This window comes from Periplaneta americana, chromosome 7 (genome assembly GCF_040183065.1).
Source record: "Periplaneta americana isolate PAMFEO1 chromosome 7, P.americana_PAMFEO1_priV1, whole genome shotgun sequence".
NCBI classification, from domain to species: domain Eukaryota; kingdom Metazoa; phylum Arthropoda; class Insecta; order Blattodea; family Blattidae; genus Periplaneta; species Periplaneta americana.
Window position 1 is genome coordinate 150,314,459 of NC_091123.1, and position 16,406 is coordinate 150,330,864.

General features: G+C 35.3%; 1 protein-coding gene across 5 annotated transcripts in view; it reads right to left on the reverse strand.

The window, feature by feature from the left end:
• LOC138703585 (mucin-6-like) overlaps positions 1-16,406 on the reverse strand; it is a 454,211-nt gene that overhangs the window by 207,908 nt on the left and 229,897 nt on the right. The window contains exon 1 of one of the 5 annotated variants that reach the window (XM_069831587.1): positions 13,777-13,907. The exons of the other annotated variants lie outside the window; for them this stretch is intronic. Coding sequence (XP_069687688.1) covers positions 13,777-13,796 — 20 coding nt within the window. The 5' untranslated portion in view covers positions 13,797-13,907. Of the gene's footprint in view, positions 1-13,776; positions 13,908-16,406 lie in introns of those variants that run through there. 5 annotated transcript variants of the gene reach the window in all.

Genomic DNA, 16,406 nt, shown 5'->3' on the forward strand with positions numbered 1-16,406 from the left:
ATCTATGTTCTTTTTATATACTTCCCTTCTGTATTTCTGTATTCCCCTCATTTCCCTTCTTGGCACCATTTTAAAATATTTTACCTAAATTCATTCATTCTTTCATGTTTTAGTTTTGCTTTCATTATCAATTTACTCTTCTTTATTAACTTTCTTATTTATTTCCGTTTTTTAATGCTTTAGAACGTTTACAGGTTAAAATCGCTTCGTTTCCTACTTAAGACAGTGCTTGAACTTTATTTGACTGTTGTTTCTTAGATGCAATGATGTCTCTAAGATGAAGAATACAGATGCAGCATATTTTCTACAGGTCGGTCCTCTTGCTGTACTGTGTCGTCATATTGTCATCTCATAATCTTTTAACAGTTTTAGTTTAAAAACATCTTTAAATAATTAGCTTACTTTACATCTTACTGCATACGTGTCCGTTGACAAGCCGCCACTGAACTAAGAAGTTCAATGTCAGCCAAGAAGCCCGTGAGGTATTTTCCATTGATCACGGGAGCTCGTCGGTCGCACTGGCACGAATTCGCACTCAACCGACAACACAACTCTTCACAACAGCTACCGATATTCGAGGCTTGCAGAACACTCCGCAATTCACTGTGCGTCGATTGTCGGCATTTCCCACGGTTACTTGCTCCATGTTAACCGTTAAGAATATCACGAAAAGATGAAACGGTGCAATAGTTTTTCTTTCTGTACCGCCGATAAATTAAAAAAAAAATGAAAAAAAAATAATAATAATAATAATAACAATAATAATAACAGTAGTAGTAGTAATAATAGTAGTAATAATAATAGTAATAATAATAATAATAATAATAATAATAATAATAATAAAGGTCACAAATTTAATAAATTTTACTTGGACTCGTAAGATTTCGGTTCGGGTCACCTAAGGCATTTATATTGCCTGCAAATCCTTGCAAATCCTGAATTCCATTCGACTCCAATCGCATGAGATTAGGTGGATTTACGGTTTAAGGAAAACAATGGGTAGATGTTCTCATAGAATTATCAACAGTAATCTCACTAGACGTTTTGATTTTATCGATAAATCTGCGAGTGGAACACGAAAATACAACTGTCTTCAAATGTATTATTGTACCATCTCAACATTACAAATATTACGCTAGATGCATGCTAGATGGCAGTAGTGTCTTTATACAGACACTGTAATGATTACTATTCAATAAATCTTAATATTAAACAATCTCTGATACGTAACTATCCGTAATATCATATAGCAGAAGTTCTTTTTATCCTCTCAGAGCAGAAGCTATAACATAACCTAACTAATATACACAAGTGTTAGAAAAGTTTTAATTAACGACGATGACATAAAAATAAACATGAATAATTTTAAAAGGAATAATTATTGAATGTACAATTTTCAAATTTGAATGTGGTTGGTGGTTCAATTGATGTTATATTGGACGTGTGCGTAATAGAAGTGGAACTCGTTGATTTAGGCCTATATGGTGTATTCAACTTATTCAGAATTTCCGAATGAATAATTTTAAAAGGAATAATTATTGAATGTACAATTTTCAAATTTGAATGTGGTTGGTGGTTCAATTGATATTATATTGGACGTGTGCATAATAGAAGTGGAACTCGTTGATTTAGGCCTACATGGTGTATTCAACTTATTCAGGATTTCCGAATGGTGCTCTTCATTTATTTGTAAATCGCATTTCAGAAGATGCATAGGTATGATCAGTGATTTTTATTAATTCTTGTTCTTGAAAGCCAATGCGAGTCATATTTGAAACTGCTGTGCATCTACTGGAGTGGTTTGTAATTTTATATATATTTTTGACGTCCAGACCAGCGCAGTTTCAAATGTTGGCAAACAAAGAAACAAATGCTAGGGACGCGATAAAATTAAACAAATGTTAGGGACGCGATAAAATTAAACAAATGCTAGGGACGCGATAAAATTAAACAAATGCTAGGGACGCGATAAAATTGTGCGATAAGCAGCCATGATTGGTTGAAATACGTCCTTTCGTACCGTTTTATTGGTCAAAAGTAGTATGACGTAGTAAGAGTGTAATAGTCATTATAAATACCAGAACATCATCATTTGTCCATATTAGTATAATAATAATAATAATAATAATAATAATAATAATAATAATCAGTGGCGCTACAGCCCATGAAGGGCCCAGACCGACCAGACGGCTGCTAGCCTCACGTCCACATGCCGAAGAAGAGGTGGACGAGCATTCAACCAGAATGACGGTAACGTGTGGTTAGCATAATCATCCCCCCCAGCCGTTATAGCTGACTTTCGCAACCGGATTTCGCTACCTATTGCAGCTCCCCAAGTGCATCACGATGCTGGGTGAGCACCGGTCCCAACACTGGCCGAAATTTCATGAGAAAATTTCTTCCCCCATGAGGACTCGACCAGCGTGCATTCCGTAACGCGAATCTTAGGTAGGATGCCTCAGACCATGACGCCACGGCGCGGGACGATTTGTCCATATTATATGTCCAAAAACATACAGGAAACTAGTGCACCATACGGCTCTTTCTATAGTGATGTCTTTGTGGGGTTATACAGTATAGGGGTGCCATTTGAAATTTCGAAGTGGGGGAGGCTGGGGGTTGGGGTGAAATCTAAAATGCAATTAAGCCTAGTTTCAACTTCCCTCTCAGTATCTAAATTGACGTGTTTTTTGTTTAAATTGAATTCAATTTAAATAATTAGTTATTTAGACTGGGAAGTTTGGAAATGAAAGCCTTGTATATTTTTTATTTTCCTATTTTAGAGGATTTAAATGATTATTTTAGTTACTGATTATTAATAATATTTATTTGGTAGTGACATGTTATTCGACTATTACGTCAGTAAGCAAAAAAATAACAACTTTCATAAAATGAAATTGGATGTATGCCTCTCTTCTCCAAAGATTATATATCTAATATTGCGATAAAAGCCTATACAAATATGCTAAGTTTGCAATACCGATAGAGAATATTGAAGATATTGAGCGAACGGTTATTGGTATAAACCCCAAAGAACAAACACATTCGCAATAAAAGTCAGAACTGGAACTTCAGATAAAAGTAATTCTGAGAGAATTCAACCAGTAGTGAAATACACACTGCCTTCTTTATTCGCATGACTCTTAGTACCAAGCTACAAGAAACCGAGGTCAAGGCCGATAGAGCATTTCTTTTCTCTGGAATAGTTGCCATAGAAACGGGATTCAAGGGAAGCAATTCTACGCCTTACAACGAGAACTGGCAAGGAAGCGAAAGTTAAAGTGAAGGAAGAATGACGGGTATTATTTAAGCAAAAAAAGAGTACGCTACAGCATGGAGTTTTGAACTTCTTTAGTCTCATTGTCTGCGAACGTCAGACTGGTAAGGCATCCTTCTGTGCGAATCAACATTTATCAGAATTAAAGTAGGTCACAAGTGATTTAGATGTACAGATACGGAATTAAAATTTGGAGCGAGTCTTGATTGGAGTCCACCTGTATGTAGGCAACAATTTCACACGACTGTCCGTAAGTAGCATATATACATGGGCTGTTCTTTATTACACATGCGCGTCCCCTGCGGTGGTTGAGTGGTCAAACCTTTGACCTGTCACGAAGGCGGCTCGGGTTCGAGTCCCGGTCAGGTCTGGGATTTACATCATTCCGTCACCATTTCTCCGTTTCGTCATCATTCCATAGCATTCCCCGATCGCAGACTGGCGACACACGGACGGGGCTGGCCTAGGGACGAGGGAGGTTACCTGCTCGACACCTGGGTACGCAGCTAACCTTAGTGTAGTCATAGTCTACTATATACAGTCGCGAAGCTTGAGGTGTTTTTTTGCAAATCTCGTGATAAAGCTCTCCAAACGGTTTGCAACTAGAAACAATAGACTGTCCATGGTCGACTTTGGACTGTGTCGTATTTCTATCGAGTGCTAGTTCGTTGCGTATTTCACATTGATGCTTGTGAAATGTTCGTTATTGGTTGTAATGAAAATGTTAATGGCTAAAATATAATAATTGGAATAATAATATGGGAGAAGGAGGAGACGTATGTAGTGATATAAATTGTGGCAACAGTAAGAGAAAGAGGCCAGAGTTATCCTTTTTCCAAAAGATTCAGAAAGGTTCCTGGGTTTCCACAAGAATGCTGTGCAGAAACAAAACTCTTAATTTTGAAATTCTTTGTGACTGTTAGAATACATTATATCCCTAAATTTCACAATGAAATGTTTCAGTCTAACCGAAAGGACATTAGATACCGATTAAAGTTCTGTCACTTAGGCTGCTAAATTTCCAGAGAAATAAAGGTTAGGTCTACTTTTTTTACAGAGGATATATTTTTAATTGTAGCTATTAATTTTGTTATTTTTATGTGTTATTTTACTAAAGACGTAGAAAAAAATTAAGTTTGTTTTAATGAAATTTATTGATCACGTTTTATTTTCAATTCTGGTGGGATATTATTGCTTAGGCCTACTTTTTTTTTCAAAGGATATGTTTTTAATTATAGCTGTTAATTTTGTTGTTATTTGTATTTGTTGCTTTACTAGAGACGTAGAAAAAGTCTGTTACAATAAAATTTATTGATCACGTTTTATTTCCAATTCTGGTGTGATTATTATTGCTTAACCTCATCCCACTTTGTGAACTACGTAAGCCTACACTACAAGTACCGGTACACGTAAGTTACTCCATTAATTCATATTTCCATTATTATTGTTGTAAAGGGAAATGCAAATTAATATTTATTGGTTTCATAGTTAATTATCGCTATAATCTTGAATGAGTGAAGCTATTATAGTATTTTTCAGTTCGTTTTGCACAAACAAATACTATATTAACTTATTTCTTGCAGGTATCTTCGAGTTTATGGTGGAATTTAATATACTTCATTAAAATAATAAATTAACTTTATGCATTTAATATTTCAATAATGGAAGAAAGGTGTTAATTTTTCCAAAAGAACACGACAACGAATGTGTAACATATTTTGTGGTCTGCTAGGAGAGAGATCTACGATGATGAGGCGATAGTAGCGATCCTAGTGGTGGGCAACTACCCATGTTTGCATTTTTACTACATATTGAGCTTCACGACTGTATATAGTAGACTGTGGTGCAGTCATCCGGTGTGGGTTTGGGAATGCGCCTAACTTGAGGGTTAGCGCAATAGACCGTAACAGGTCGAAGTGCTGGGCCATTGAGCTCCCCTCCTGTAAATTCAATTCAATTCAATTCAATTCAAATACTACACATGCGCAGTGTGTTGTAAGCCAAACTTTTACAATAAGGGAACTCCAAAATTTTATTTCTTTATCTGTACGTATTTCAGTCAATATACTGAACTACACAGAGAATTCAGAAAGGGCTAGTTGCCCTATAAAAAGGAGTACCGTTTGATTACAGCCACGTAATTAATTTCCTTGTACATATACAAACAAAAACAATATTTCTCATAATTAAGATTTTCCTTTTTTTCTCTTTGCAGCCATCCCCAAAACTGAATAATTCATTGATTCATTTATAAAACTGTACAAATTATGATTTACAAATAACATTCATCTATGCATTCATTCATTCAAGTGTTCTGCCCAAGTCAGGTCCTTCATTGCAAACCCAGTATTCTCCAATCGTTTCTATTTTCTGTCTTCCTCTTAGTCTCTGCGTATGAACCATGTATCTTAATTTTATGTATTATCTGACATGTTTTTCTGTCCCAAACATTTTTTCCGTTCGCTATTACTCCCAATGCTTACAATTAACAAAGAGGAATTTAAAATTTGTATAGTTATATCTTGGAGATTTGATGTATCAATATGAAATCTAAGGAAAACATTTACACAAAATTTTGAAATAGTTCCACGCGCTCCATACAATAATTCAATCACCTCTCAGTGTTTTTCAGGTATGTGGTGTCTATTATATTATCTTAATAGCTCGCTTCATTATGGCATTCATCCATTGAGAAAATGGAAGGCCTTTTTTGGTAGAAATCCAGAAGTCTGACACTACTGTGAACACACAATCTACATATGTGGTATTTTCAGTACAGTTAGCCGTTAGATTCGATGTTCCCCGGTTCAAATGCGGCTACGGGCGATGGATTTTCAAGGGTGATAAAATCCTTATGATGGAAGTAAATTTGTAAATTGAATTCCTTCATAACACTTCGAAAAATTGACTTTTCTGAATTGTCAATATTCACTTTACAAAGGGTTATGACGACTGACACAAACACTCTACAAAATAAATCTGCACAACAATCTGAAATAGGCTATGGAAGGTTCTGCAGAAGAACGTGGGACTGGATCACTGATTAGAAATTATTTGTTCCTGAGGTGCGAAGCTGCAGTGATGTACCGTACTTGTTACCACTTAGATGTTGTGTCACTTTTAAATACTGTTCTGACGTTATTTCCAGCAGAAGGCTTCTCTCGAACGAAGAGAAATTAGTCCCACGATTTCTTTTCGTTCCAGTGTTTTCCATTTCACAACAGCAATACCAATACGCTGCTCCACGCTACTGTGACACACACGATGGAAAGAAGCATAAATCAAACCTGACAGAATAGGAAGACTTCTATCCTCTCTGAATCAAACACAAAAACAAGCGAGAATCGCAATTTTCAGAAAACAGAATTGAGCCTATACTTGGTTATAGATTATGGTTAAACTCTAGTGATCTCTGGTCCTAACAAACAGAATGTTAAAATGTGAAATGTAAAGTTGAAGAAACGCAATATTTTTAATAGCAATTTATACTTTTAACTTACAGTTAATTAACGCTGTGTTAGGTACATTTTAACAAAGGTTGAAGAAACCGGGCCCTAATCTAATAAGTTAAGATGTAGGAAAACAGACTTCGTGCATGGGGGCACACGTAATGGCTGGTAATGTAAGTGATAACACGTGTTGGAATCATACGCCTGATTTAAATTCATAATTCACCAGCAGATGGCAGAAGCAACTGGAGCACTTTTAATCCTGCTCATTATGTAGAGTGGATGTTCTCTAGTCGACGCCCCGCAGTACAAAAAGCAGAGCTCTTCTCATGCATGCAACGAAATGTAATCCACTGTCATCTGAAGAAAACATTACCTCCGCTGTGAGTAATGAAATAATGAACTGGAATTAAAGCAGACAACGTTATTACAAGAAAAGGTTTCTGGGTACAACTCTTAGATAACTTTCCTAAATAATTGTAAATAATTTCTTAAGGAATCGCTCCAAGCAACATACTCAGACTGCATAATAAGCAGTGGCGGTTCCTCGGAGGAGGGAAGGGAGAACGTCCTCCTCACATTTTTTCTTCTTTTGAAAGTAAATACCAAATGGAATATAACTTATGCCTTGAAATGATGAAGATTCGACAATTTTTAAGTTAACAGCTATAAGAAAACCTCGGTTGATGGAGTTTTAAACGACGAGCACTTATGTGCTGCTAGAAAACTGTGAGAAGGATGCGAGATTGTTTGTGTGGAGGAAAGTCAATCCATTCCTCCTTTACTGTAGTTAACACACATAGACAACAGCGCGCTAGCGGCCAGAGAAAGAAGCAGAGTTTTAAAGCAAGTAAATGAACGGAGAGGGAGGAGATCCTCCTCTGAATCAGCGCATGGGCGGGAAATAGAAACCGACTGGTCTTGCAGCAAGCTCGCCAACGATGCTGCATTCAACCAGACTATAACACACCTAGGAGGAGGCACAATAAAAACAGTTTTAACGCAAAGCTATGAAAGACACCATAGAAACTTTCTTAAAATTATAAATCAAAATATATTATTCATTGCACTTTATATAAGCTACTATTCATGGTTTGAAACTTTCGAGTTGAAGTTGGATTTATATAAAACAAAGACGAAGTAGTTCTAAGTTAGTATCGCAGATCTTTTTGGCCCCTGAAATTCACTTCCATGCATTGTCTACTAGACCGGACAACAGCCAATTTGTCAGTTTTTTTATAAATATAATTGAAATTGAAAATACTGCAAACTACATTATCTTTAACATAAAAAAATTAATCGGCCACGGCAGCTTTGAACAATAATGAGAGTATGACTTTACAAGAACTGATATTCTTCAAAAGTATGTGATACTGAACTTGTAAAATGTACATGTGACAACACAGACCACATGGTTGGGTGCAGTGTTCTCGCTTTCCTAACAGATTATTTCTCATTCCCATTTTCGTAAAACGGTTCCGGTTATGTGTTAGTAGCTAGTCTCTTCAAACACGTGCGATGCTATAGTGTGCGTGAAAAATGCTGCGAGGTTGTGAATTTCCTTGTAATTGTTAATTTGTGCAATTATCCAACAATGAATGGAAGTGAAAACATATATTTTGGACAATTTAGGAAATTCAGTTTACAAGAACAGATTATTGCTATACAAAAGGGAAGGCCAACCCTAACACTATCTGGTCTTACATGTATGCATGTAGGCTAATTTGAAGCATGTTTCTCTCTGTTGATTTATTTCCTCCTTTTAAGAAATATGCAGGAGTCGCCACTGATAATAAGATGGCTTCATAAATGAAAAGGGACTTCGCCAAAACGTTAGACATAACACATACTCATACACTTTCGTATTCACAATATACGGTATAATGTTATAATCCATTATTATGCAAGGAAAATGGGTTGAAATTTCTATTAAGCTTACAGGAATTATTCGTAATGATTTATTTGATGCGTTGCTATGGCACTATTTACATTACTGCTGTATATCTTTATTGATCGGTGCAGTTACGGTATGACAGCTGTTGTGGGAAAGTATGATATATCGTACACTAATCAGGAATACAAACTATTGTTTATGGTTTACGACAAATTGTAAATATTCATTGTTGGATTAATTGTTAAATGTCTCGATATTACGCGTAGGCTACAAAACAATAATGCTCCATTAAAAATTTTTGTATTATTTAAGAATTATTTTGTTATAATATGTAATGTATCTTATTAATGTTTTATGGACATGATTCAAAATGTTTAGTTTTAATTAGAAGTTTGCTATCTCTTTTTTTTTTTTTCAAAATTTATACACCACTTACTGTTCTTCAAACACTCAGAAATTTATATTTTATACAATTCGGGATCCTTGTAGCCTTTTTTTTTTTTTTACAATTCATTTTGTATTCAGATAAATCTAATATAATATAATGAAAATATTTTGAGTTCAATTTATAAGATTTATCTATTTTCAAATGTTTATTTGCTACAACATGTATAGAATATTAACGTTTTCGTCTTTTCGGCATCATCAGATATGTTAAAAACACGTAATCTAGAACTTGAACAAAATAACGAGTATACATTGTAATATACATGACAGATAGATTTTCTTGAGTTTTATGTATTATGTTATTATAGGTAAAAAGGTAATAACATAATACATAAAACTCATGAAAATCTATCTGTGATGTATATTACAATGTATATTCGTTAATTTGTTCAAGTTCTAGATTACGTGTTTTTACATATCTGATGATGCCGAAAAGGCGAAAACGTTAATATTCTATACATGTTGTAGCAAATAAACATTTGCAAGCTTACAGGCAAGCTTATGGATTGAACTCAAAATAGTTTCATTATATCCTTGTAGCGTGCCAATGTTATTGGTCTGATGTTTAAATTTTACCTAACTAGTAAACAAAAATAGTTATTATTATTATTATTATTATTATTATTATTATTATTATTATTATTATTATTATCCACATGAGCAGTGTTACAAATTTCAATTTTACATACAGATTCAATTCAATATTTTAGATGTCTAAAATTATGCAAGTGTAGAATATAGTATATTAACAAGAAATACATTACGTTGGTTGGGGAGGGGTAGCCTGACTTCACGGCGATCACAGACTTTGTTTTGTGTTGCAACACACGTTTTGCCCGCCTGTGCTGTAGACATTAAATTTCCTTTCCACAAACAGGTAAGAACAAATCTGGCAAACAAACGCCTGTCACGCTTTGTTTAGATATTCCGCCTTACAGCAGAGGTGAAGAAGTTGCCGCCATATCACGGCGAATAAATTGTAAGTAATTTCAGATAACGCCACAGCAGAATACTACTACAGTACTGTCATCATCCTCGTTTATTTTAGATTGCAGTGTTTGCGTATGATAACCTCGACGAGACACTCAGTGGTGAAATGCTAATAGGTAAGGGCCAGAAATGAGCAGTGGACGGAAAATTTGAGAAAAATGAGTGCTTTATTGAGACGGAGAATATATTACAGTACCGGTACTGGCAAAGCACTTCATCATTGGGAGGTACGCAAGATGAAGGTGGTGCTGATGGTGGTAGTGATGGTAGAAAAACGGTAGGGGAAACGGGAGCGTTACAAGAAAAATAACCCTAAAACATCTTTATCAATAGGCCCTAAATTTATGATATGATCTGAAGCTGCAATCAGTCGTGAATTCGATTCTCGCTTGGGTTGACCACCTAAATGGTTTTTTCTAACGTTTCTCCCAACTCAAAGCGAATGTCAGGTAATCTAATGGCGAATTCTCGACATTATCTGGCCGAATATCTCGCTAACAGCAATTCCATTGATGCTAAATAGGTAGTTAAATAACGACTAAAATTAAAAACAGATTCCACTCAGACTCGCAGAACTTTAAAAATTCATGCCCGATGCGAATAATCCACATTCTAGTATAGAGGTCGGAAAATATTTCGGTGCAACAAATATAGCCTAGCTGTGACACTATCCATAATATGCAAGAAGAAACTGGATAAGAAACTGGGGGTAAGAATGTTGATCCACGCGCAGTGATATAGTATTGAGATAGGCGATTATGACATAGTGACTATTAGACTAAAGCAAGGAACACTTCACATGTTTATCAAATGTGAATTAATTTAAATATAAAAGTTTGCCTCATTCTTTGCGCTCTTTCTCCACTATACTTAAAAAATAAGAAGTAGTAGTAGACATGACAGCTTTTACTTGTGCAAGCAGAAGTTTTTTAGTTAAGGAGGATCTTGTTTTTTTTTTTTTTTTTAGTTTTGTGCTCCTTAATTTGAAAAATAATTGTTTCCCTTATATGTAGGGCCAAAATATTGCTGCAATATTCTGCAGCAAACAATCTCAGGTTTGTATACTTTGAAATTTTGAGTATACATTGTATCTCAGACAAATCGTATGTCTATAGATCTACAAATTTTCATTGCAGTTCTGGTTTTTCCTTTCTAAATTACGTAGTTACTTTCGCAAAGCGAATATTCGTTTTTCATCTGTTTGGAATTCTTAAAAAATTTCTCTTTAAACTCTAATTTCAAGTTTTTCAAAAGGTCGAAATATTTTGCTTGTCGTGATGAAGGTTTTCCGGGGTCAGATGGCGAAAACCTTAATTACATAAATACCGGTCCTGTAAGCCTACATGCTAAGATTTTGCTTGTCTGTTATTTAACGAAACTGTACCAACTACTGGGATATTCACCGTTAATGGAATTGGTGTTGGTGAGATGATATTTGGCAAGATGAGGCCGAGGGTTCGCCAGGCAATAACCTAACATTTGCCTTATAGTTATGAAAAGCCTCGGAAAGAACCCAATTATGACGTCAATCCAAGAGGAAATGGAAACCATGCCCAAGCGCAGCTCTGAATCAGCAGATAAACATGCCTACAACCTGACCTATACCTTCGAAATATCATTTAATGTTATCTTTACACTGAAACTATCGACTGAAGCACTATGCCTCTAACATTTTCTTTTCAAACACGTACGCCTATTAGCAGAACAAAAGTATTGTATATCGGCACAATGTGTATGATTTCGTCCTTGAAGACAGCGATTTATATGATTAAAGTGCTCATATACATAAAAAGGTAGAAAATAAATTCCTTCCACTCTTCCTAGAATGTTTGCGTAAAGATTTCAACACTTTGAATTGGACTTTTGAATGCTACGTGGTCAATCCGTCGATAATGTTTACTGCAGTTCGCTGCTTAAGAGAACAGCTCTGAACATTCACCAGCTCGCGTTACGTCATACTTTGCACCATTCGACCAACAGTGCCGTAAACAATTGCCTAAGTCATAAAACATAATGACACATGTAATGATAGTTTATGAGTATCCATTCAAAGTACTGTAGTATTAAAATACGAGATGAATGACTGTATTTTGATTACGAGCAGTGTGGCTTTTGTAATGCCCTATAGCCGGCTCAACACGTGGGCAAACAGACCACATTCGTAAATAGAAAACCAAACAGCGGCAGTGACAGCGACGAAGCTCGGTGTGACGAATGTCGGCGACAGAGATAAGCCCGTTTCGGATCTAATGTTCATATTTGAATTCTGAAAACTCGTCACTCCTTGTTTGCGGAAAACTGCAAAATTCTCAAGTTACGCTAGACGAAAGGTACTGTATGCATGAAAATCTTTAGTGCTGTAAAATGCTCTCCAGTTTATAGATTACGTCAGAGCTACACAATCAAAAAACAGATTTTGCCGCACTTCTCTCCAGTACATCGAAGCTATTAAATGCCTTCACGCTATACAAATTAACCATGTTCACATACATTTTGCTAGTTATTATCATCAAGATGTTCAACAAGTCTAGCAGACAGCATGACACGTTGTAGGCATATTCACTGAGACCTCTTCGTTGTTCTTGTAATATCAGAAGTCGCGCATTCAAACTCACAGGTTATTCAGCGTCGAAATTCATGTGTGAGAAATGGCCGACAAGTTTTGCCTAGAGCCTCGGAGGCAGGCTTCATTTATTTGCCGTAAATATACGACCCTAGACCCACAGTTTACTTTCCTTCCGGAGAAAATTGCACTAAGAATTTTAACGTCCTTTATAATCCATCAATCTCGTGAACCACAGATCCAACAGCCAGATGGTAAGCCAAGACCATCGATGAAACTATGAAAAAATAATAAATGAAGAAAGAGAAAAGGTTGAAGACAAAAGGTAAAAAGAGCTAGATCATGAAACAAACAGGTAAAAAGGAATAAATTAAAGAGATTCAAAGAAATAATGTATGGAACGGAAGAGAAGGGAAGAAAAATAAGGAGATAAAAGATATTTACAAGGACAAGATAATGAAGAAATTAACAAACGAAAGACAAAATAAAAAGAAATAAAAGTAGAAAAGAAACAAAAGAAACTAACAGTAATTTTAAGCGAAGACAAAGGAAAGAAATTAAGAAACAAAAGAGAAAAAATTAAATGAAGAAACTAACAAAAAAGTTAAGTAAAAAGAAGAACAGAGAAGTAATAGGCCTATAGGTATTGGAGCGAAAGACAAGAAATAAAGTAAGTTAACAAAACCAAAAAGAAACAAAAAAGTGAAAAATTAAGCAAATGAACAAAGAAAAGAAAGAAAAAGAAATGAATGACGAAGAGAAAGAAAGAAAGAAAGAAAGAAAGAAAGAAAGAAAGAAAGAAAGAAAGAAAGAAAGAAAGGGAGGAAGAAAGAAAGGGAGGAAGAAAGAAAGAAACTACGAAATAAATAAAACATTATAGGCCTAAGAAAGAAAAGAAAGAAGGAAATGAAACCAACAAAGGAATATGGAAAATTAACATTTATAAGAAAGAAAATTATATAAAAACAAAGAAAACAGCAAGGCAGAAAGAAAATGCAGAAAAGAGATAATGAAAAGAAAATGGAAAAGAGACAGAATGAATGAAAGATGAGAAATTATTATTATTATTATTATTATTATTATTATTATTATTACTATTATTATTATTATTATTATTATTATTATTATTATGTTTCATGTGTTATCTTTTGCTTACCGAAAACTGCGCCAGAACATTTAACAGCTGTTATCAGTGCTCCTTGTGTTCTGATACTGTTAAGACTCACGCAACTGCACTTTATCTTCTTCCATTCGAAAACGTTAATAACAACTGTGTGAATCGACAAGCAACTTATGCTACTAAAAGGAATATCGCACTTTGCGTCTTATCTAGAAGGTTCGGGTCAATAGGATAGGGGAAGGAACAATGGCTTGACCTTTATATGAATTGGCAGATATTTCGAATCTCTGCTTAATGTTCAGGCTAGAACGTTTCAACAAGTTTGTATTTAATGAAGTTCAAACTTGAAACATTTGCCGTCACATCGACAGGGCGTATGTGCTGTATGGGTGTAAGTTTTCAAGCTTTCATAACCACTAGAAGAAACGGCATACAAGGAGAACATGATGTTTGGAGATGCTTCCATACTTTTTAACCACGACACTAGAAGAAATGACTTAAAGAAGTACATAGGCTTATATATGGGTAGAAATACAGGTTGTGTCCTTCCGTCGCATATCGAAAGTCACTACTTCCATATCAGAGTGCTGAAGAAGTGTGTTTCCGTAAAAATCTGAAAATTGAACTTTGTAGCATTACAGTAGTTTCAGATGTGTTATCTGAACATAAAAAGGCTCCGTCTACAGTACTTTCTTGCGAAATATGAACATTTGACATTAAATCGAACAGGTAAAATAAAAACAGAGTCACAGTAGATGTAGTAGCTAGGTTTTGTGCAGGTCAAAAGAGAACTTCAGAAATACCAACATAACAAGGAAAAAACATTAAATTTAAATTTAAAACAGAACTTATAAAAATGAGAAACAAGACGATTAACTTACTTATGGCTTTTAAGGAACCCGGAGGTTCACTGCCGCCCTCACATAACCACACCATCGGTCCCTATCCTGTGCAAGATTAATGCAGTCTCTACAATCATATCCCACTTTCCTCAAATCCATTTTAATATTATCCTCCCATCTACGTCTCGGTCTCCCCAAAGGTCTTTTTCCCTCCGGTCTCCCAACTAACACTCTACATGTATTTCTGGATTCGCTCAAACATGCTACATGCCCTGCCCATCTCAAACGTCTGGGTTTAATGTTCCTAATTATGTCAGGTGAAGAATACAATGCGTGCAGTTCTGCGTTGTGTAACTTTCTCCATTTTCGTGTAACTTCATCCCTTTTAGCCCCAAATATTTTCCTAAGAACCTTATTCTCAAACAACCTTAATCTCTGTTCCTCTCTCAAAGTGAGAGTCCAAGTTACACAATCATACAGAACCGGTAATATAATTGTTCATAAATTCTTTAAAATTTTTTGAGAGCAGACTGGTTGACAAAAGCTTCTCAACGGAATAATAAGAGATATATCCCATATTTATTCTGCGTTTAATTTCCTCCCGAGTGTCATTTATATTTGTTACTGTTGCTCCAAGATATTTGAATTTTTCCACCTCTTCAAAGGATAGGCCTAAATTTCCTATTTTTATACTTCCATTTCGTACAAAATTCTAGTCACGAGACATAATCATAATCTAGCGACTGCAAAAGAAGTCACGTTATAACCCTTATGGAATTGCATGGCGCAACTGTACTTCCATCTAGCGGTCGTTACTAGAAATACCTTCTCGACAGTAGAGGTTCTAGTGGTCGTTCTCTTTTTATGTTGCCATTTCATAACATGGGAATGGCCAATCTGATATAGGCTCTGTATGTTATCAGGGTATTCTCTGGTTGAGGTTCTAGTTGATATGTACATCTATTATCAGGCAGTACATCTCACTTGACGATTTGTGTCAGAAGAAGAACAATAATAGTAATATGCTTTACATGACTGGTATGTTGAAGTTTTCATGTTCGAGGAAAAGTTTGAAAAAGCGAAACGAGAATTGAAAGAAAACATACCGCTCGTGTATCGTACATTATTTTGTGCGAAGATCGTTTATTACATACCTGAAAGAGGAATTTCTAATTAGTTGCAATGAAATCTCCATCTTGGTTTCTGTTCAATGACGGCAAATTTGCGAAACAAAAATATCTATCTTCAACATTGTTGCTTTAAAATGTTTTCTGTGTTTACTATACTCCAGCAGGCCGTGATATACGTCTGTCTATTTTTCCCCCCAGTCTGGAATCTTGTCGATTTTTTCACGGCTTCCTTAATGTTACTTACATCACGAATGCAGTCACTTTAGTGGAGTTGTAGAGTTTACTTAATTTTTTTAAATATTTAAAAACAATAATTAACAGTGCAATTTAGGTGAAATTGCAGTGGTAGTTTCCAATTTATAATTATTACTATATTGACCGTCTCTAAAAATAATATGTTAAAAGCCTAAAGCAGTAAAATCAATACGTCACTTAAGCTGTAAGAAGACGGAAATTGTTACGTGTGTTAGGTTGGGAATACTGAATGTGGAATTTTAGACTTTCCGCGGATTGGTTTTGTGCGGAAAGCAAGCAAATACGCACGATCTCGCACAAAATTGTTTGTATGCATCTGAAGTCTGACTAGTGTAATATGTATACCTTATTTTATTTCAAGGAGTGCAGTTCGGTGGCTCCTTTGAACACTAACTTACAGATTTATGACATCCTACACAAACACCTCTGACAATTCCAT